The sequence below is a fragment of the Bacillus rossius genome, chromosome 1 (assembly GCF_032445375.1).
Source record: "Bacillus rossius redtenbacheri isolate Brsri chromosome 1, Brsri_v3, whole genome shotgun sequence".
In the NCBI taxonomy this organism is placed as follows: Eukaryota; Metazoa; Arthropoda; class Insecta; order Phasmatodea; family Bacillidae; genus Bacillus; species Bacillus rossius.
The window spans coordinates 103,695,736-103,720,669 of NC_086330.1; the positions used below are offsets into that span (position 1 = coordinate 103,695,736).

At 34.3% G+C, this 24,934-nt stretch overlaps 1 protein-coding gene across 4 annotated transcripts in view; it reads left to right on the forward strand.

Annotated features, from left to right (window-relative positions):
- The window catches only part of LOC134541210 (protein virilizer), a 142,652-nt gene that overhangs the window by 48,854 nt on the left and 68,864 nt on the right, over positions 1-24,934 (forward strand). For all 4 annotated transcript variants that reach the window (XM_063384461.1, XM_063384469.1, XM_063384478.1 and 1 more), the window contains one exon: positions 13,264-13,353. In XM_063384461.1, the coding sequence (XP_063240531.1) occupies positions 13,264-13,353 (90 nt within the window). The remainder of the gene's footprint in view (positions 1-13,263; positions 13,354-24,934) is intronic.

Sequence of the window (24,934 nt, forward strand, 5' to 3'; positions counted from 1 at the left end):
TTTCTTCAGTCCACGCCGCTAGAATGCGCTGCAGTCTGGTGTCTCGCGCTTCGCCAATGCTAATTGGCCGGAGTTTCCCATATTATCCTATTACAATATTTGATTGAGTCGAGCCAAGTTCAGTGATAATAACACGCTTGATAATTTTTTGGTCAAATTGAAAATAGTCCTTAAAAATTGAGTCCTTGAGTATTTACAGAAATTTTTATGTTCTTGGTGTTAATGTTAATGTACTATCATATTAAGTTCATAATCTAGGCTGCCAGGGAAAAAGAGTACATGTCAAACCAAGTTTTTACTTGTACTCTTTTTTTCTTTTAGGAATAGAATATTATGATGTATTCTATTAAAACACAATTTCATGTTGTAAAACTGTTCCCTGCTATTACTAAAACTACATTGGCGGCCTCTGTACATTAACAGATCGTTGACTTAATCCCATTTTGGCCATTTGAATACTTAAACTATTTTTCCATAGCAGTCAAGTCTTCAACATTGTGTCAAGTGAATAAGTAACTATAACTCAATTGTACTATTTGTTGGAAAATTGTGCAGTCATGTGGACTTTGTGTTATATAATGTTAGCTACATTAAAAATACTGTAAAATTGTTTTAATGGTTAAAGACATTGTGATCGCCTATTTCAATCTGACTAGCCCGGTTATTGGGAGACCAACAAAGAAAGTAATTTGGTTAATACCAAATTTGAGAACCTCTAAATAACATATATGATCTCTGAGTATAGGTTTATGATTATTGGTGGTAAATCAATAACAATCAGTAACACTTTACGTTAAGGTGATCCACTGTGTTATTTATAAACACAAAATTATACTTATATCTCAATTTTTACTCCAATTTCAATGATAACGCAAACGATTCACTGTTGTAATATGAATAGTTGTATTACTGGAAATGATATTCTTTTCACATTACAACATTATAATTGGATTTTTTAATAGAATAACTATATTCAGTAGAATGGTTTAAAAGATTAATATTGCACAACCTGTGTAATAGGACACCTCTTCAAATAAAAATTTAATATTTATATTGCAATATCATCTTGAAACTTGATATTACAAATATTGCTATATTCAAATGTAGTAAAGTTTTAACTTATTTTAGCTCAATCGGGACTCTAGTATCTCAGGTTATATGGGTGTAAGTAGGTGAATCAGATATAAGATTGATAAACTGCTGTCGGGTTATGTACTGCTACTAATTATAAGCTTGTGGAGTTGGATAGATGTAAAAATCTCTCGTAGTTCATATTTACCTCAGAATATGCCGCAAGTTAGGGACAATACCACCTTAAGATATGGTATTTCAACTATACCGTGAACTGCGCATCTCAGTGACTACATTCGTACTGACGTAGTGATGTCCGACTTCTCGATCTTCCTGATGACTCCACAGGAACAGCGGCCCTCGGTGTGTACAGCTGGATGTGGTACAGGTCCCGATGTGGACATAGATTGTTAGTTGATGGGTCTCCAAAACGGCGATTCTTGATGACGACGAAGGGCAGTAGTTCACATTCTTGGTAATGATGTAGTAATTTACTATCCTCGATGACGCATATGTAGTTCTTGACTATCTTTGACGACGACTATGTAGTTCTGGTCTATCTTCGATGACGACTATGTAGTTCTTGAATACCTTCGACGACGATTATGTAGTTCTGGTCTATCTTTGATGACGACTATGTAGTTCTTGAATACCTTCGACGACGATTATGTAGTTCTTGACGAATATTGACAGCGATGAACTATAAGTTTTATATATATATTAGATTCGTACATTTCTCGAAGTCTCAGTCAAGTCTGCTGCTTATCATTTTCTTTCATGCTCGCCCTTAGAATTCACCATTCCTAATAAAAATTCTCCATCGACCTTGTAATTCAAAAGCAAGAATAGAGGAAGTAGGCAAATAAATATCTTTAAATCCAAAGATATCGTTGTTAAAAGTTACTATGAAGTAGGCCTGTGCGAAGCTTCGACTTTGCGAATCGAATCGAAGCTTGTTTCGATATTCGATTCGGCTTCGCCAGTAATTTGCTATTCGTTTCATTTGAAGCTTCGAACGTGATGCGAAGGTTTTTTTTTTTTTTTTTTTTTTTTTTTTTTTTTTTAAAGTCTGTAAATACCGTTGTGCGAGAAAGTGCTACCTCTGCGAGTCCCAATACAGCCTTAGTTTTCCCTGCAAATCATCAAACACTCTACAAATACGAATATTAATGACCACGTAAATCAATTTTATTGAACAAATGAACATCGACAATCTCCAGTTGCAGCCACGGGTAGTTGCTACTTTGTTTTTAGTCGTGAGGTGTGAGGTTAATACGACAAAGAGTAAACATTCTCTTTACCACGTAAAATGGCTATTTCAAGCCGAAGTTCTGATGAATCACCGGTTTTTTGTTAAAAGCATAAAAGAAGAAGTCTTATTTGGGATTATTTCACCGAATCTCGAAGTTCGGCGGCAATGTGTAACAAATGCAATAAAATTTTCTCGGCGCCACGAGGCAATTTTATTCACACTACCGAAGGCCAAACGAATTGTATAAAGAAAATTTTGTCTATTAGCATACATTTGCTTTTTGTTTTTCACGGAAGTATTACCCTACCGTACACTAAGTATTCAATACTTTTGAAATTATATAATCTTTCTCTTTATATCTAAATATTTGTTTGAACCTAATTACTATAAAATAAACTTGTTTAATTTTAGGAGTAAAGACTAAAATAATATTGTGACAATATGACCGCACTTTATTTAGAGGTTTCAATAATCCTTCTGCCTTTCAAAACAAGATTTTGCCAAAAAAAAAAAACCTTTTTTTTGTGTTCGTTACCATTTGCGACTAAGAAATGCAAATAATGAAACATTTTATAGTATATTATCATAACATAGAGACGTTTCGTTTAATTTAAAATGGATAATTTTATAGAATATAATACGTTCTTCTGAAAACAATTAAATATAAATAATAATAAAAAAGGTATTGTTAAATACCTCTCAACATATTTGATGATTCTGTAAAACAACACTGCAATACTTATAGTTAACCATTTGAACAGTTAGGTTAGCTTTATTTATAATACGATAAAATGGTTTCAATTATTGGAATGATTAGATTATGTTAGTATAGTTACTGATTAAAGGGGCACATCAAAACAAAAGTAATCAAAAATTTTCAAATGCATTTTTTCTTACTTAATTTTTTTATAATTCTGTAAAATGGAATTGCGATAGTTTAAGTAGTTTCCTGGTAATTTATCATTTTAATGGTTGGTTAGGTTAACTATATCTAAAACTAGCTGCCCGACCCGGCTTCGCACGGCTATACTAATGGAAAAAAATTAAGCCACATCTCCCATTTACAGTAATGGTAAATTAAAAAAAATTCAGTGAAAATTTATTACAATGCTGTATAATGTACCGGAGAGAAAATGAATAGCACCGATGGTTTCCCGACTCGTGCACGCAACGTACAACTGATGTACCCGTACTTCGCTACGGCAGTCTAATGGCAGATCACTCTTGCGCCGCTCATTATACATGCCCCTCCTTGTGGGTATGCCACTGCCGCGCGATGCCCGTTGCCATGGAGACGCAGAAGGCATGAACAATGCAAAATCCTGTTCTCATGCAGACAAAGTACCCACTGTTGCCTGGTTTCAACCACCCATGGGATCTAATTTTCGGAAAATGTCATCCTGCGTAACATAAGGAACATTACTGTGAAGTTTGAAGTCTGTAAAATATATATACTTGAAAAAAAGAGCAATAAAAGACAAATAAACACAGAGAGGAAAAAAAACAATAGTTTAGGTTTGCGATTTAAAGTGATAAAAAGTATTTAAATACTAATTGAACTCTTATGAGGGTACTGATTGCTTCGTTGTTAATATTTTTTACTTGTATGGGAAAATTAAGAATGATAAGGCATCTAGTGCATGGCAACAATGTTACTAGGCAATAGGAAATAAACTTCTAGCCCCTATGGCATTGTCAACACACACTTCATACGTGTACTGCATGTTGTATCTTACCCCCTCCAGAGCATTTGATTCTAAATTGGACTTTTAGTAAGGATCCCTAATGTTATTGATAATATAATATAGCCTTCCTCGATAAATGTACTATCCAACACTGAAAGAATTTTTCAAACCAGACCAGTGGTTCCTGAGATTAGAGCGTTCAAACAAACAAACTCTTCAGCTTTATAATATTTGTATCGATACAATTGTAACATCATGTGAATGGTTGGTTGGTTAGGTTAGTGTGGCTACAGTAAAAATAATGTAAAATATTAGGGATGGCTAGGTTACTTAGCTACATTTAAAACTCTGTAAATTTGTTTGAATTGTTTGTTAGGTTAAGTTTGTGACATTTAACATGTAAAGTCATATGAATGGTTGAGTTTGGTTTGTAGTATTTAAAATGCTTTGTGGGACACTGAAGGAACAGTAGCAAAAATTAATTTTTTTAAAATATTTTATTTCTGTTTTCATCCCTCCCATAAATAATTGCCTAGGTTAGGTGAGCTACATAAAAAATACTGTGAATTGGTGTGGATTGTAAACAGTTGGTTAGGTTAGGTTAGGTAAGCAACATTTAAAATACTTAATATAAGAAGTAAGAGAAATGTTGTCAAGAAATATATTCGCAATTCGATTCGGCTTCGCGAATATTTTTAGTATTCGATTCGATTTTGCTTCGCATCCAAAAAACACTATTCGCACAGGCCTACTATGAAGTATAATGAAAAGAAAAAGGTTCCCCAAAACACAAGTTGTGGCAATACTTCACAAGTAAATATATACAAATTTTGAAATTAAATAACATTATTAATTACTATAAACTACTGGTTGGTTTATAACATTTAAAAAAATAATTATGGATAGTTGGTTAGGTTAAAATCTTAAAATAGCTACCTTATAACTTTTTAGTTCCTAACTAACTTGACTTCACAGTATATTTAATGTGCTTAACCTAACCAATTGTTCTTACAATTTAATGGTATTTTAATGTACCTAACCACTCATTAAAATTTTTAACTGCTTAAGTACATGACACCCTTGCAGAGAAAGACTCAAAAACAAAAAAAAACATGATGAGGGTGGTGTTTGTTTGTGTGGTGGTGGGTTTTTTTTTTTTTTTAGGGGGGGGGGGGGATATTTTGCATCATAATTTGGTAACATAACTAACACACTATTTTTTCCAATTTTATTTATTCCCCCCTCCCGATCGCTATATTCAAGTACTATTTAACTATTTTAATATCACTATATAGACATACCAAAATTCTGCACATAAACTATAATCTTGCAAAAATGAAAACAAACAAAAAATTTACTCTATTATTTTTCCCTTGGTCATTTATGGTTATCAATGAATGTCCCATCTTCAAAAATGGCAATAATTTGGCATTTACAAACAAGAGTTCAAGCGTTTCTTTAAAAAAAAAAAAGTATTTACTGGGGTGTAAAACACAACTTTTACTGCGGGCAAAAATAAAGCAGTCCACCATATTAACTAGGTAGTTAAAGATATGAAGATACATGCTGTATACTTTCTTGTTTAAGCCAGAAAGCGATACTATTGATTGCCGTTGTAGGAGAAAGTAGATGTTAAGATTTTTTTTTCGTAGTTGTTAACCATGTACAGCAAGCTATTCTGAAATGGTGCCTTTTCCAGTGTTTTGAACTGTAAAAAGCTGAATTTACGTTTTTCAGGAAGTCTATTTTTTTAAATAACTGTACTTAAAGAAAAAACTGAGAATTTAAATATGAAGCAAATCTGCGAAGTGTTTGTAAAAATATGGTATGTGATTTTATGTTCATCGTACATGTCAAATATGTTCATATCACGTTCAAAAAGACTGTCAGGTCTTGTCTTGTTGATTACAATGAATTATACTTGTGAGTTGAGCTTTAGTTATTGCTTGACTTAACTTAATTTTTGAGTGTTTGCCCATCTCTAGTTGAAATATTGTCTGTGTTGTGTTTCATTTTATAAGTGAGATTAACTTTGTAAAAAAAGGCTGGGATATAGCCTGCAATTGCCACTTACTGGAATCTGAATCAGTCTCATATAAAGTTTTGACTTTTGTTTGTTAATGTCTTTTGTTTTATTGTCTTTTTTGGTGGCATACTACTTGAAATGAAAATTTTTATAAAAGATAATTGAAAGACCTTACAACTGAAAACTAGACAATATTATTACTTAACTGCCCAGTTTAATGTAACTATAGTACCATATTCACCTGAATATAATGCTATGTTTTTTACCAAAACTGAAAACTGAAAGTGGGGTTCGCATTATTATCGCAAACTTGTATCGTGCCATTGAGAAAAGCTTAGTTGAAAAACCATGGTGACCACCCACCGTATATCATCATGTTATTTGCTTTCTGAACAGCCATCGCCTTTGAAACATAATTTTTTTTTCTATTTGCGGCTTGGTGTTTAAAAGAGAACATGTGAGTCACTCTACTGACAAAAGTGTCACCAGAAAAGGTCTAGCAAATATTGGATGAATTTAATCATTTAAATCATTTTCAAGTACTATGTACTTGAATTGCAATCTCCAATCCATAAAGTCTTTTTCATACTCTTAATCAAAAAATTTGGGGTCGCATTATGATCAGAGTCTTATTATTTTCTGGTAAATACTGTATTTTGCTTAGATCTCAACAGTAAATGGACAGATAGTCATAAATAGGCAATAAATAAATTATGCTAGCTGTCAAGCAAGTGTTTATAAATATTACTGTATTCACGTGCATATAGGACACATTAATATGAGTTTTTTTTTTATATATATAAAATTTTGACATTGCACTATGTGTTTGAATTGGTCAGTTTTTGTTTTTAATAAATATGTTATGGGTGATTATAAATTGTTTAATAAAAGTATCTCAGCATTGCACCACGAAATGCAGCGTAGTGCTGAGTCTGAAAGCTAGTCATGAAATGATAGATTTGTACCAGAGTAAGTAAACTAGAAAAGAAAATATTCTTGTCCCGAATGAACAGTTTTTCTACTACAGCATCAATTGATGGTATCGATGTTAGGCACAAATGTAACAACATGAAAGTGATACATCTTGTACCTTGACATCTTTGATAATCCTAAATGTGGGACAGCTTTGTTTTTTGTTAATAAAATATGCTATTTAGTATTTTACACCTGGTTTAATGCAACTTTTTTTAAAATTTTATGGCATTTGTAAATGCTTAATTATTGTATTATCTTTTTATGGGGAAATTATTGTTGATTAGAAAATGGAAGAAGAAGAAAAATTGGGTAAACTTTCTCTTGTTTGTTTGCACTTGTGCATTGAATGGCTCTAAATAAGATGGGTAATAGATTATTTGAATATTGAAAACATTACAAACATTTAAATATCATAGGGTCTGTCAATATATTTATTATCATATGCTTGAATAGTTTTTCATTAAGAATTGGAAAACATTATATGTATTTGTAAGTTTTGCATGCATTTTTGCCTGATTGTATGTTAGCATAATTCATTATAATACTCTTCATTATTTAATTACACCTCATAGAAAACTTATCTATCCTAAAAAAAACAATAAATATAGTATCAATTACGTAGTTTGTTTATTTACAAATATAATTTTCAGTAGCTCTGAAAAGAAAGAATTCTCTATATAGTCCAGTCATCTTAGTCAAAATTAGGTAAGTATCTCAGAATTTGAGATACCCAGCTATAAGCTCGTATAAACTTGTATTTTGACATCCTTAAAGTTGTCTCAAAACCTACATATGATAGGGTTAACGCGTCTATTAAAATCTAAGGTCAAAGTTCACAAAAATCATTTTTTTTGCACATTTTTTGCAAATATCTTGTTTCCTATGGGTTTTTCTCTATTTGTATTTATTATCAATATTGTAGAGGATTAAATTCCCTACAACTTTTGTTTCAAACATTTTTTTATACGTTGAATCATTTTCGAGATGAGGGCAGAGAGCGTGCGGTTAGAGCATAATTTAAGGTCAACCTGTTGTCCCGGTCAAAAACACACCATATAAAGTTTATTAATTATTGATAAATACATAATAATTTTAATTTCTTATTAACTATTACATTATATTTAATAATTTTTTTTCATTAATTAAATATATATCTATTCAATAACACTTATAACCGATTCCTAAAATTAAAAATAATTATGGGACTAACTTTAATTACATTTTAATTATATTCTTATTTCCACTAATTACATTTTAAATGTTAAATAATTAAGTACAGTGATGTCATTGAAAACAGAATCTTTGAACCCGAAATCATGGAAGACCTGGAGACAAATGTCGTTGAAGACAATAAAGAAGAGGACTTTGAAATACTACAGCGGTCGGAAGACGACGATGAAGATGAAGATAATTAAAATTATAAGTTTGTAGTTCTTGTAATATTTATTCAATTTTTTTTAGTTTCCACAATTTATTTATTTAGTGCCTTATTTTAAGTGGCGAAGTTAAGGCGTACTACCTTGTCTTACACTTAACCACATACATCTTTACTAACTAGGTATACATACCAAAAATCATCACAAATACATTTAAATAAAAAATGAATTAACATATAAATACAAATATGAAAATAATAAAAAATTAGCATATACGATACACATGAGCTACCTGAAGTATAACGTATTATAAGCATACTATAAAAAGACTGTTTTTTATTTATCTAATGCTAAAGTTATAAAGATTTAAAGATATTTAATAACCTAAATATTTATGTAAAAAAACTAACGAAGACAAAAACAATTTAGATTATACTAGCTGCAATACCCGGCGTGGCCCGGGCTGAACACATGGTGTAGTTAGTAATTGTCTTCTGAATTTGAATGTCAAGTGTGAAAATTAATTTATATCACTTTCAGATCCCGACAGACGTTCTGCCAGTTTATAGTTATTTGCCTGGGGCCTATTCCACCAATAAACTTTACAACTTTTCACTTTGCACTTTTCTTTCTTACTTCTGTTCCACAAAAATTAGAATTCACAAAGCAAAAATTGAAAAGTGCAAAGCGAAAAGTGCAAAGACTTTGCACTGTTGAACGTGTTTCTGTTCCACAATAATCTCTCTCTGCATAACTCATCTATAAATATTTGCAAAGTTTTCAGAGGTTATGCAAATATTATTTTGCTTTTGCAGTTTAACTTTTTATTGTGTGATCTTATTTAAATAATTTGTTTGAGGTAGTTAAAAGTGTTGTTTGTTATAAATTTAGCATCTTTGTAATTATTTAATTTAATTTAATGTGGTTGAGAGAAATGAAAACATAGTAACATAAACACATAACCTACAAAAGTAAAAGAAGGAAAATGATGAGGCATATTTTATTGCATTCAAGTGATGAATCTGATGAAGATGACAGAGTTCCAGTAAGGAAGTGTACAGATTAAGAATAAATTTCATGATTGACAATGATATTCATTGTGCTTTTAAAAGAATGTCAGTCCATTCCTTCTCCTTTTGTTTCTCTGTTACTGTACTCGAGAAACTTGCAAATAATATATCTTTTTTTTCTTTGATAAGTTCTAATACTGCTAATTTTTTATGCACAACTTATAATTTCTTACTCGTCATGCATTATATAACCTACAAACTAGGCAACAGTAATGTAAAAAATGAATAAAATAATGTAAAGACTTTGCAGACTGGCTGTAGGAATGCAAAGAGGTTAAAAATTTTGGTGGAACACATTTACTTTGCACTTTTCAGTTATATGCAAAGTGCAAATTGAAAAGTTGCAAAGTTTATTGGTGGAATAGGCCCCTGGTCTGTATGTAATTTAGACTTTATAAAGCAATATAGAAAAAAGCTGAAAGATAAGAGATTACTAATATTGAAAAGATACCATTATCTAACTAATGCTTGGCCTGCATTGCAATGCCTCATTCAGTTTTGTTTTGTAATATGTTTGACGTAGTTCCACATATACAAATCATCTATATATATTTATCTCTATATACATCTATCCATCTCTCTATCTCTATTTATCTCTTTATATCTACATATATATACTTCCCACTAACTCTATATCTTCTATATATAAGTCTATATAGCTCTATACATCTATAGGTATATCTCTATCTAACCCATTTCATTCTCTATACCTCGCTCTAACTCAACTTATCTATCCGTCTAAATCTCACTCTATCTCTGACTCTCTTTTATATTTAAATAAATTGTTTCATGCGTGCACACTTATACAACAAAAACAGATGATGTGCCACTATATAATATGAAATAAACACATTTTTTGAAATGATTCGTGCTCTATTGCAAAATTGTTATACCGTCTCAGAAACCTTCATGTGCATGCACATAACAAATCACCAAAATTTCTTCGCAATCGGATGAATGGTATAGGAATGCATATGGCACAAACAAACGAAAATTAAAGACATGACAAATGCATCAAACGATGGTGCGTTTAAAATTAAAGGCAACTCTATCTATTGACGAAGTTAAGAACAAAACTGTTATTAGCGCCTTTATTTTGCTAGCCGCTGTGAGCTCCACTAAGTGGACTGGTCACACCAAGGAGAAAAATATTAATTTGCCAGACCTTACTATGTGTTTGATCGTGTGGCAGACATAGAGAAATGACACTCACTCACTATTTGTATGTCAATGACCTATGATTTTTTCTGTTATAAAATGAAAATATCACTTTTTCACTCCCTTAGGGATGGAATTTCATATTAATATGGGGTCTATGTGTTAATCCAGGTTATAAGCTAGCTGTAGGCCAAATTTCATTCAAATCCATTCAGTAGTTTTTACGTGAAAGAGTAACAAACATCCATCCATACTTACAAACTTTCACGTTTATAATATTAGTAGGATACCAATACATTTTCTTATAATAAATTATACGTAAATACACATACATTCACACATATTGAATCACACATATCTGATACCACAGCTAAACCTGATTATTGGAGCTAAGCAAGTACCTGAATAATGTTTTCTTAAACATAGAAAGGGAATTTTGAAGTCTGATTGACCCAGGTAATTTATTCCAGGCACGAGCAGTAGTCACAGAGAAAGATTTTGAGTATACAGCTGTTTAATGTTCGAGGATGAGCAAAGAACGATTACTCTGCGAACGTGTGCCTATACCATAAATGTATGGAATTATATTTTTTAATAAAAACATTAACTAAGAATTTCTTTATTTCTTTTTTTATTTATTTAAGAAGTTTTTAAAATAAATGACATTAGAAATTAAATATAATTTAAGTATTTCCCTAACAATTCTATAACTACACTGGCAGGTAAGTGATAAAAAGTAAATTGATACGTAATTAAAAATAGATACGTACGTAAAATAATTATTAAATATAATTTAATAATTAATAAGAAAAGATCATTATGAATAATGATGTATTTAACAATAATTAATAAACTTTATATGGCGTGTTTTTGAACGGGACTACCGGTTGACCTTAGATGATGCTCTAACCGCGTGCTCTCCGCCTTCTAACTCGAAAACGATTCAATGTATAAAAAAATGTTTGAAAAAAAAGTTGTAGGGAATTTAATCCTCTGGAATATTGATAATAAATACAAATAGCGAAAAACCCATAGGAAACGAGATATTTGCAAAAGATGTGTAAAAAATCAATTTTTTGACTTTTGATTTTAATAGATGCATACACCCTACCATATGTAGGTTTTGAGAAAACTTTTAGGATGTCAAAATACAAGTTTATACTAGTTTATAGCTGGGTATCTCAAATTCCGAGGTGAACTTACGAAAGATGACTGGACTAATAGCTTTCTACAGATTTTGTACCTACCCTAAACTCATATGAAAATGGTTTGTTTTGTTATATATCCTTTATTAAATAGTGTGTTTGCCACCATCAAAGAGATATTTAAGCTTAGGTTCAGTTATTGCATTGTACTTAAGGAATTATAATAAGGATAATAAAGTTTAGTGGGACAACAAACAAGATTTTTGTGTAAAAAGTTATGGTTAGGCTTTTAATTTTTAAAGGTAAACTATTATTTTAATAGTGGTTTGACAATATTTTATTAATACAACTAATATAAAAAGATTTTAATAGTTTTGCTGGAACGTTTCTGATGGGCAACCGAATGTTAAAATTGTGTCTGCTTGCTAGTTCAAGTTTACTCTATTTTCTTATTTTTAGACATGTATATGAGGGTGATAGAACATAACTGCTTTCAATCCATCAAAATCATATCTAGACCTCATCGTGATGTTGTTGATCTGGGTGATGTAGAATTTTACAGGTCACATTTACATTTAGAGTTGCTTTATCGTAGTGATTCTACCATTTTTTGTATTTATGGTGTATGTTATTTTGATTGCCGTTTTGAGTTTTATAGCAATTTTAAAGACAGTTGGATACACTTGTTGACAGTAAAATTGTCAGCTGTTTATAATTGTATGGATTGAGGTAAGGAGATGTGAACATGTTAAGAAAAAACTGTCTACATTTTTTGTTTTTGTGTATGTTGATATTTCCTTAACATGGGTATTGAATTTTTGGAATCCTATTTTTGTATGAATAAAGCAGGTACAGTATTAATTATTTGATTGCAGTGTAAAATGTGAACATGTTACATGTTTCCAATTGTGTGTAGTCTTGGCATTTAATTATGGACTTTAAAAACAATTTTTTGGTACGATAATCTTTATTAGGCCCATGGGAATATAATAAAAATTTCATGTATTGATGAGTAATTTATTATTTGAATGCAATTTGATTGTATTCTTAGTGTAATTAATAATTAAGCTGTTGCATATCACTTCGTGTAACTATCAATATTGGGGTTAAAAGTTATTATTGTATAATATAAATAGTAATTATAAATAGTTTTGTCAGTGTATTGGTAATACTCTGATATATTTTAATAAGGGAAATAAAAAAATTGGAAAATGTGTTTTTCACACAGTTCACATGCCCATGTCCGCACGCTTGTCTTGAAGGGGGGGGGGGGGGGATTTTATTTGTAAAAGAGAGATAAAATCTGTAACCATTAATTGTTATAAATACTACAATTGCACAAAACCATTAACAATTATTTATTGAAAAATGAATTTTAAATTTGTGTTTTAATATTTCAAACTAAAAAACAAACTTTCTGACTGTTATATTGAATATTGTTGACAAGTTTGCTATTGTGTTTTTATAAAATGCTTTTTTTTTTTTTTTTTTTTTTTTTTTTACAGTTTCAAGATATGGAATATGAGTTCACAGATTATACTGATGAATTGGCAAAAGTATTCAATCCATTTACTTTTGAAATACAGCAACTAGTGGTAAGTTTTGTTTTATTTACTTAACTAAATTGAATAGTTGCAAATTTACTTATTAAGGGATTGGCCTATCCCATTATTATGTAATGCAGTGAGAGCCAGTTTGCCCTTTTCTAGGGCCATTTTTGTAACTAATCATATGGCAATAAATATGTTGAATTTTACAACACTTTTTAGTGTTGTACAGCATGTCCATAAAAGATTGTCCCAGTTATAAATTTTAGGGCTGTGCGGGAAAGGATTTTTTTATTCGGGAAATTCTCGGGCTGGAAAATATTTTTCCTGCGGGAAACGGGAACTGGATCGGGAAAAAATTGATTGAAATATATGCTTCCTATCAATTTTGTATCCTATAAATATGCTTATTTTTTTAATTGTTTATTTTTTAATATGTTTCAAAATAATTAAATATAAACTAAGCCTACATTTAAAATTAAACTGTAAATATATATATGTGTATAAAATAAAACACTGTAGTCATATATCAACTCTTCAAAATAATATTTGGTTCTCATGAAGGAACACTAATTCCTCCATGTATGTTGTGTGACCAAGGACTCTCTTCTTGTTGACACAACATTTCCAGCTGAAGAAAAAACTCACTTGCTGCTTCTGTAGCTGGTATTACAAGATACTTCACTGCTATCTTGCAAAGGTTTGGCAACACTGAGATTTTTTCCCCACCATGATAAGGGATCTTCAGTCTTTGCAAGTAAGGGCATACTCAAATAGTTATGTATTTCACTTGGAGATGCATTAACACTTGAAGAACTGGCTAAGCTGTCAAATTGTTTCCATAATCCACTCTGCGGCTTAACACTGAGTTCAGGTACTTGTTTCATATCTGCAAAAACATATGTTTAATATAAGAATAAACTGTGATAACACAATTAGGTTAAATTTTTTTATTTATAACATAATGCTTTAAAAGTTATTTTAGTTACAATATAATTTTATACAATGGTTTATTCATTATGCTGTAATTAAATTTAATTACTTGATAATGTTTCTGTTTGTTGTGATCTTTGCAGCATTAACTGCAAGTGTTTTACTGACAGTGACTTTTTTCCCTCCGTAATCACAACAGACTCGAAGCGAGGGTCCATAAGCATTGCAGTGAAGTATAGTTCCTGCTTTTCGTACATTGGGAATCTGGCTTTAAGAGCAAACAGGAGAGCTTTAGAAAAAACATCAGATCCTGCCTTGCTAGTACTGTCAATATGCTCATTCAGGCAAGCTTCCATTGAAAAAAGGACTGGGATTACCATGGATGCTGTTGGTATCTTGTCACTGCACAGTTGGGTGGTTGCTTCATGAAGTGGTTGAAGAATTGCCACGTAGTCTTCCACAAGTTGCCATTCACTGACAGTTAAACTATCAATGTTAAGTTTAAGTAAATGTTGGGAAAGTGCCGCTTTGTTTTTCAACAATCTTTCCAACATGAGGAATTCTGAGTTTCATCTTGTTGCACATTCCTGGTTAAGTTCCAAACATGGAAGTCCCAACTCTTCTTGAATTTTGTGCAACTGTAAATTTGCCGAAGAACTATGCTTGTAATGACCAACTATTCCTCTTGCTTTCTTCAACATTAAGTTTATGCTCTCTGTACTTTTCTTGGCATTACTTAAGGCTAGTTGGAGTGTATGGGCAAAACACTGCAAATATGTGAACTTTTTACAAAGCGATGAACCGAGTTTGATGTTGTTGTCATTATAACTATATTGAATAGCAAATAAAACTTTTAGGCTAGTATTACAAATAGGCATTTTTAGATTTATTTGAGCAAGCACCATTGGAAAAAATTGTATTTTATAATTAGTAAATAATTATTTACTAATTGTCAGTTACCATATAGAGAGGTACTTTAGTCTCTTCAAGTTTAAGAAGGTCCCACCTAGTCATCATTTCAGTAAGTTTGTCACCAATTGCAGCAGCTGTGTGACTTCCCGAAAAACTTGCACATCCCAAACAATACTTGGACAATGCAAAGTTCTCAACAAAATGGCATGTAACTGCCATGCAGGCATCATTGCTGCGTGATGTCCACAAATCACACGAGAAGGAGGCTATGGTAGCATTAGCAACAGCGCGAGAAATGTGGTCGAGCTGTTTGCCTTGCACTGAAGTGTACAAATTAGGTACAACTGACCTGGAAAAAGTTGTACGTGAAAGAACTTTGTACAGGGGCTGTGCAGATTGCAACATTTTCTTAAAGTGCACATTATCCTCAACATTGTAGGGCACCAGGGAACCAGCCATCCACCCTCCAATGTTTTGTGTGATCACTTTAGCTTTGGGATGGTTAGGACTCCACTGATAATTCTCTTCAATCTTTAACTGCTTAGAAGTAGATTGGCCTTCACTAGTGTAATTTTTTTTTATTCACATTCAGGTTTTTCTTCCGTATTGAATTTGATTCCAATGTGGGATGCTGTTTTAGGTGCCTTATCAACCCAAATGTGCTACCGTAACTTGTTTTAATAATTTTTGGACACTGTTTGCATTTTGCGGTTTAGTTAGCATTTTTCTCATAAAACTTCCACACGCCTTTTAACTCGGAAATTATTTTTTCACGAGTATTCCATACGGACAAAGAAAATGTAAACAAATTATAGAATACCGTGTTAAATTCTACTAAAGATAGCCGACAAGCACCGTAAACTATTAGACAGTGTAACCAACTACCACAAACTACAAAACGCTGAAGTTTGTTTATCTTTAAACTCAAACTTGCTAAAAAATTAACTGTCCGAAAGAAAATATTTAAACTTTTCTACGTTTAAAAGCTATTACGGTAACTTGTATTTAATTTTACAATTATTATTATTATTATTATTATTATTATTATTATTATTATTATTTGGCTTTTAAGTCTCCGAAAATATGACAAAAGAAATACGTGATCCGATCAACAGGGATCATTTACGTTTTGTTTATGGCCTGTCGGCATCTAAAGGAAACTGATTTTCGGACATCTCGTGATACTTGATAAAGAAAAATATTTTAGGTGTTTTAAATCGGCAGAATACTAATTATGACAAAATATTAGTAGCATCTATATTTTAGTTAAGAAAATTAATGGCATGGAAAACTCGGGCATTATTTAATGCAAAACTAGCGTATTGCTGTCATGTTTGACAAGTTTCTCTCGTTAGTAGAGTTGGGATAAAACCATTTTCACATATTTTTGTTTGTTTTGCTATAAACATCAAGTGAGCCATTCATTATTTTTAATGCTGTCGTATTTCGGGTATTTTATAGGTAATTACGTACATATGTCAGACATTATGACAACAAGTAATTATGAACCTGAAAAAAAAAATTTAAATATTGCTACAACAGAATAAGGATTTGCAGGTTTTTTTTCCAGCACTGTTAATGTATATTTTGAAGGAAATGTGTATTACGTTCATTAGCTGATTGATTTGAGGTTATGTTATATCTAGTAAAGATAAATTTAAAATTCCCGAAAATTTCGGGAAATTTATTTTCCCTCCCGACAGGATAAAAGCCTCTATGTTCCTGAAATTTTTCCCAAATTTCGGGATCCCGCACAGGCCTAAAATTTTAATATCAACTGTAAGCATTGTAGAGTGTTGGATCAAGGTCACAATAGAGTCACTTAAACACTTTTAGATAAGTGCATGCACGAGTACTGCTTTGTTGTTTTCTTACTAGCAGTGCCTTCTGCACAAAATGGCTACTCCTGAACGAAAAGTGTTTTGTGTTCTACAATTTGCTTAGAGTGAATCTATAATTTCAGTTGAACGTGCATTTAGTTTAAAGTTTAATTGTAATCCCCCATGCACCAAAAATATCTGCCGATGGTGTAAGTAATTTGTGACTACAAATCTCTTTTCCACTGGCCTCCACATTCACCTATTACCATGTAATTTTTTTCTTTGAGGATTTATAAAAGATTGTCCCTACGTACCTAATGATTTGCCTGAGCTGAGAAACCGAATTGAAGAGGCTATTACTCCCATTACTCTGGACTTGTTACCCTAAGTGTGAGAAGAATCGGACTTTAGGTTGGATGTGTGCCATATAACTAAAGGTGCACATATTGAACATTTGTAAGAAAAATACGCTAAGTTAACCTTCAATTTGATGTATGATTTGTTGGAATAGGGTTTGAAATATGGATGGGGGGAGTGGCATAATAAATTTTTCTATCCCCCCTCCCCTTCACAAATCCTTCGTCAAAATATGCTATTTTTTTCCCAACAAGCCAGTGTTCAGTCGTCTCTGGCAAGGAATAGTCAAGTTTTTAAACTCAAAATATAAATTTATTTTAATAGACATCTTCCGAAAAGGAAAGATACCTAAGAAAAGCATATTGGACCACCTACTGTCACAAAAAAAAAAGCATGAAAACTGTGCAATGCGTGGTGCATGTGTGGTAATCGCTGTGACACATTGCTGCATTATCTCTCGTGCAAACAGGCGAGATGTGGAATGTTAGGTGCATGGAGGAGGGGAATGCAGGGGAGGACAGATAGCTGCTAGTGTGTTTCCTGCTTGGAGAAAATTAGGGTAGGTATTTTTATTTTTTTTTCCTTCTTCCCCAATCACTGGGAAAAGATAATTGCTTGAGTTGTGAAGATGAACATTGCCAGCAGCAGTTAAATGGGGAAGGGGCGGGCAGGCAGGCATCCGATTGGTGGCTGTGTATATTTACTATTTTCTCGAAAAATACTGAGTACTATGTCATCTTTTATAGCTACCTGATCCATACAATTCCTTAGCCACGTTTTGAATTAAAATTACCACCGGCCAGTACTCTGCCTTGTTTTACGGACATGCATAAATCTTTTATCAGTTTGCCGACAGTTTTGATATATTTTGACTCTTCTTGGTAAATAAAGTAAGCAGATAACACAGTTATCAAAAAGTCCAAGCATCTAAGACGGGTCGCAGGCAGAGGGGCGGGCTGGTAAGAAGTGTCAGTGCGCATTCCATGTTCACACGCTGCGGCCGAAGGTTATGTTTTCGTTGCATTTATAGTACATATTTAATATTTAATGTTATTTTATTTATTATGACCAAATACACACAAATTATACCACATATATTTGGTTCAAATGTAAAACTATATTTTTCTTCCTTGGGGAAGTGTGGGAGGGGAGTCAAAATTGGCCACCCTCGATTATACGAATGTAGTAATTTTACGAATGTAATCCGTGGAACCGTTAGCATGCGTAACATCGGGGTTCTAGTGTAGTCTAAGTTTAACTGTTATAATATGCCATTAAAATTGGAACATTCTTTTATGGGCACTGTCACGTTGGGGCAGTGTAGGTAAATAAGATTAAATACATAAATATTACCATTGACATTACACACTGCTGTAACAGTGGACCTTTTAGTTTCACAAGGACATGAGGAATGAACAGAAACAAGGTGTGATTCCGTCTGAATATAATTGCTCTATATTTTTTTAAATGATGAAACTTATAACCAGGGTTCGACTTTAACGCCTGTCCGTCTGTCCGAGACAGGCAAATTTCCGCCCGGACAGGTATATAACGAAACGTGCCTGTCCGGGGGGACAGGTTACTATTAAATTTCAACGTAACATTCAGTAGCCCACTTAGTCTGTCAGGAGTACCGTATTTACCCGCATAAGGGTCGAGGGTCGCACATTTTATGCCGATTTATTGAGTAATAAAATATGGTGCGATCCTTCCGGGAGTTTTTTCACAGCGCAGTTATTTTACTCCACGTTTTTTTCCACTCCCTTTCTCTTTTACGACTTCCACCGGCGCGGCGCTAGCAAGGCTGTTGTAGAAGGGGGAGATGGGGAAATCTAAAAATAAACCAGCCAGAGAGACGAAAGAGTGTGTGCGTGCGTGCGGCCATGTGGCAGTGATAACCGGTTTTCCCTCCCTCCCTCCCTGTTGCTCTTCCACCCTGTCACCCTTCCTCCTTTTCTGACACCCTTCCTGCCTCCCTTCCTGTCTCCCTCCCTTCCTGCTACCCTCCCTCCATCAATCTCTCTCTTCCTCCCGTCACAAATTCTTCACATGCCTTCGTTCTCATTCGTTTCACGTGTGAACTGGCACCCCAAGCAATTAACGTGTCTATCTTGACAGGTGTTTATGACGTAAAGGCGCGCAATATTTTAATATTATACATTAGAGTTGTTTGTGCAGCAATGTGGCGATTTGTAAGTGGCGCTTCAAAGCCGCCGGAAAAAAAAAACGGAAAACTGACGACGACAAGAAATACTACGATAATCAATATGATAAAAAAGTGCGGGCACGTGAGTTTATTCAGAACTGGTGTACAGAATTTCAATGGGTTCGGTATGATAATGCTCAGAAAAAAATGTACTGCAAAGTCTGTGAAGTGTATCCCAAACTAGCATTTGAGTCGGCATTGGTAAAAGGATGTTCAAGTTTTCTTAAAGAAAACTTGACGTCCCATGCAGCAAGTAGTTGTCACAGGCAGTGTCAAGAATTACAAAATGTGCAAATGTCCACACCAAGTACATCTCTGGCAGAAAAGGCTTTGCAGAGCATAAATAAAGAAGCACTAGCAAAAATGCAGTTGCTTTTTCGTACATCTCATGCACTGGCGAAACATGGACGACCGTTTACAGACTTTAAGTGGCAATGTGCACTCGATAAACAGAAAGGCCTCGATGTAGGCAATACATACCTTACAGACAAAAAGTTTAAAAAGTGTTCATGAGTGTAATTGCTGAAACTGAATTGAAATCATTAGAAAATAATTTGAAAAGTGCAAATTATTTTTCTGTGATGTGTGACGAGTCGACCGACAGTGCTGTGCTTGAGCAGGTCATTGTGTATGTGAGGTACGCACTTGAAGGAGAGATCCATACTGACTTTGTAGCAGTCAGGCATGTCGACAGGCCTAATGCTACTCAGATATTTGAGTGCATTTTAACAGTTTTACATGAATATTGTGGTTATGACAGTGTGAACATGAAGAAACACTTGGTAGGCTTTGCCAGTGATGGTGCAGCTGTAATGAGAGGTTTACGTAATGGTGTACAAGCGAAATTGAAAGAAAACATGCAACCAAATTTAGTTGCTGTTCACTGCATGGCTCACTGCTTGGAGCTCGCTGTAAAATCAGCACTCGTCCAAATACCACTACATTCTAAAATTGACATTTTCTTGAGAAAGGTTTATTCATTTTACCATCACAGCCCAGTTCATCGCAGTCTTCTAAAGAATTCCTGCGAAACACTTAAGATCAAGTTTTACGCGACCACAAGAGTTGGAGGAACTCGTTGGATTCCACACTTGAAATCATGTGTCACAAATGTAATCAAAATAATTCCTGCTCTTCACTTGACTGCAACAAATCTACTGCAAGACTCCAAATGTGATGCATCCACCAATTTAACATGCAAATTAGTTAAAGAATCTTTGCAAAGTTTGGAATTGGTACAGTACCTGCATTTCTTTTGTGACATACTCTGTGCATTGAGTTACTTATCACAGTCTATCCAGGTCTCAGGTTTGACAATAGCAGAGACAAATTCAACCATACAAGAGACTATTTGCATGTTGCAGAAACTGAGTATCGGTGAAGGTTTTCATTTACGTTCTTGGAGAAAATCGATGGAACCGGACGGAAGACAGCTGAAAGGTATTGCTTTACATTCTTCAAACAAGACTGGTGCTATAAATATCATTGTTAGATGTCTGGAATCTCGACTCACAGATAAAGACACTGAAATGTCTGAATTACTTGTTGCAACCAATATTTTCAATTTCAAAACATGGCCTTCTAATAATGAACAACACTTTGGTGACACATCCATCATTAAGATGTTACATTTTTTTTCAAGATCCCTTGTGAACAATAATGTTCAGTGTGAAATGGTGGAGCCAGAATGGACAGCTCTGAAAATTGTTGTTTACCAGGATTGTACTCCTGTGTACAAAGCCAGTTGGAGGGAAATAAACACAAGACACAAGAGCAAATTTGTTAATATTCTTTCACTTGTGGATCTTGTGTTGTCTCTACCTGCTCACACTGCAGATTGTGAAAGAGGATTTTCTTTGATGAAGTCTACCAAAACAGACTGGCGCAACAAACTTAATGATGATACATTATCATCACTGATGCGTATCCAGATGAAATCAAGTAGTGTCTGTGATTTTGATCCTACCCCGGCTATTGAACTTTGGTTTAATCGTGGTGAGAGAGAGCGCAGACCATTTCAGCCCCCATACAGAAAGTGCATAGCTAGGCTGCAGCAAGATGAGGAAGAGGCATCTGATGACAGTTCATCTGATAGTAGTTCAGACACATTAAACCAGTGATTTAGTGCAAAACACTTAAATCAATATTTAAAACTCTATTATTAATATTAAAATAGTGTAAAACTGACTTGTTTTGAGTACAGTAATGTTCTTAAGCATATACATATCAAGTTTATAACCAGTAATTTTTTTAACGTAAGCTGGACAGGTGGAATTAGTTACGGACAGGTAAGTGTCCAATTATACCTGTCCGTTGGACAGTCCAGTTAAATCCTTAAAATCTATCCCTGCTTATAACAGTTAAATGAGAGACAAATATATAAGAGGTATTAAAATGTGTTAAAATATAATTACAATTACATAATTAAAAAAAGCTCTCGGATATGTTAAAAATACGGGCCGGCCCTAATTTGATTATTAAAGTTTTCATTTAATATTTAAATAAACAAAAAATATAAAGAGGCACAAACAATCCCAATGTAAGCGCTTAAAGTCCAGAACAAAAGTTTTATATAGTTCTTATCTCTTCAAACGTACTAATTTAAATGTTATTCCAAAGGTTCATAAATATTGTACGACCGGAGGTCTAAAGCTCGCTGGCCGGAGTCCAGCAGTCAACATGGCATCAGGACACCTGTTTGTTGGAGAGGGAGTGTGCGAAAATGCGGCTAGGTCTGCATCCGGCTCTTGGACCTGTCTGTGAACAGTCCAAATCAAACATGATCAGAACTGGTACACAGACAATTAGCAAACTGGGCAGAAAATGCCTGCAAAAAAGATAAGGGGAGGTCGGGGAATAAAACTGATAGGAACTCACCAGACAGGGAAGGTAGCTTCTAGAGCCCGAAGCCTAGCACGTTCGGATCTGAAGATCGCGGAAGTCGCGGCCATTTCCATAATTTCAAAAAAAAATTATTAAAAAAAAAATACTATGCTGTGTACAGACGGACTAAACTACTTAAAAGAATTTTTAGGGATAGCATCCCTTGTCTAACTGACAACATCTTCGGTTACAGCCGGACAGAAGTCTAGCTGTGCGTCTTGCCGATCCGCCGATAATCTAATGCAGTCCGTCTGGGATCGCGATGCAAAGTGTCCCCGGAGGGGCCGCGTCTCTTAATTAAAAGTAATAACTCAATCAAAAGGTGTGGGGGGGGGGGGGGGGGGTTTGTCTTCGGCGTCCGGACCGAAAGGATCCGAAGTTCTCCGAGTGGGAATCACAAAAAACACTGACTTCGATATCTCAAAGTTGGTAGCACTGGCCGATTTTAGCGCTACCTGTTGAGGGGTATCCGAAACAAAAAGGGATCGACTCACCCGAGGCGTCTGCTACAGCCTGGGGCTAATGGCGCAACCGGTGCTGCTCTCTGGCGGCCTAAAGGGGAAAGTAGAGGGAGGTTAGCAATGTCGCCACCAGGTGTCGCGGGCGTTGGCTCCACTCGCTGACGACAAGTGCAGAAGTTACTATTTCTGCCACTAGATGTCGTGTGTGGTCCATATTTGAACATATTTTTTTCTGTGGCAAATCATCTTTGAAGTAGGCCACTGCCTGGCGAGTTCATGTCAGGGCAATGATCCTGGGCTAAATTCTGAGAACCAAAAAAAAGGGGGGGGGGACTGGGGGGTGAGGGTGGACAAAAAACGCAACGAGGCTGGGAAAGAGGGTCCATGAAATACTCGGTCGTGCCAAGACTCGTTGGGCTCAGCGGGCCTCTAAGAAATAGAGCTTGCAAGCCAGAAGCTGCTCTATACAAATTTAGTCATGTAGGGAATTTATATTACAGACCACGGACGTGACTGCAAGCGGGAGAAATGTCATCCGGGCTACTAACGACATCTTTAGACTTGCAAAAGATCAGATTGGCCCCTGAGAAAAGGTGCCTCGGGCCACTGCAGCAAAGTTTAACTAAGTAGAGTACACCAGCCTAACAAAGTGTAAATCACACTTTTGTAACCAAATTATATGGAAAATAAAATTTCCAAAAATAATTTAAAATTATAATAAAAATCAGGGTGTCTACCGACCGGGGAAAACGGGAATTGTACAGGAATTATACTGCCCGGGAAAAATACGGGGATTGTGCGGGAATTTATCCCGATGTCCGGGAACTTTTGACTTTTCCTCGCCCATCAACAACATTTATATATTAATATTAAAAAGCGAAGATTTTACTGCAACACAATCGTGAATCGTGTGATTATTGCTTCTCTACAATATACTGGTGCTTTACTGCAGAGTGCTGAAAGCAGACGATGGGATCAACCAACACAAGTGGCCGCGTAATCGTAACAACCACTTGCGTAAGGCGCGTGGACTCGCCCAGTTTTTTTTGTTACTGTGGTCGTTCAGTAAGGGTCGTTCCCGCTCATGCTTAAATTTTCATACAGTTTGTTTTTGCGTGTTGTATAGTGTGGTTATTGTTAAAGTTCGTCCGGATGGTAGTAATAATAATGAATCTTTGTGTGTGTGTGCAGAAGTTATTTATGATAAATCATTTTATTATAAAATTGTTTTCATTTCGTGAACATCGGAAGAAAGTAGACAACATACATGCAAAATATATCGTATTTGCCGGCGTATAATGCAAGAATTTTATGCTGATTTCAGTGGTCACGAATAAAAAATCATATTATATGCCGTGTCGTATTATTTTTGTATACCTACAAGCTACCATTATCACGTGTGTATAAAAATTGAGCGCGTATGACAAAGTTAATTGCGCCGGCCGGCGACAGCTGCAAGCCAGTTTTGCTTTGTGTGAGTATACATCCACCCCTCAAAGTAACGCTGCTCGATTAGCGTCAATTAATTAGGGCTCTTTTTGAAGTAGCATGTTTTTTCGTCCACAAATTTTTTTAATTTACACGCGCGCATAATAGCAACGGGACTTTTGTATCAAACACAATGCAACATAATAAATCTCGGCATTTGTATAATTGTAATAAAAGAACGAATTTAAAAAAAAGTTAGTTTTCACTTTTCCGTAATAGTTATTTAATTTTTTGATGCCTGTTTTCTTATGTCTAGTTAAAAGTTTTACAAGCAATAAAATTACGTTAATATATCCGTGTAGCGTGTTTATACAGCCATGTTTATGCTACTACTTCCATCTGGCGAGAAAGGTCAGAAGCTTTCAAGGTCAGTTAATCTCATGCATGCCAGGTTGCGCTAGTTGAAGTTGACAGCACATTACGTTTCCAGAAAAAAAAAACTTTTTGACGTGACAACGTCTATTAAATCGATGAACGTCGGCTGCACGCACGAAAAAGTGTCCCGTTACGCACATTGTTCTGTTTTGCTGTGTCCCGTTAAGCTCATTGTACGCTTGCGCCGCATCTAT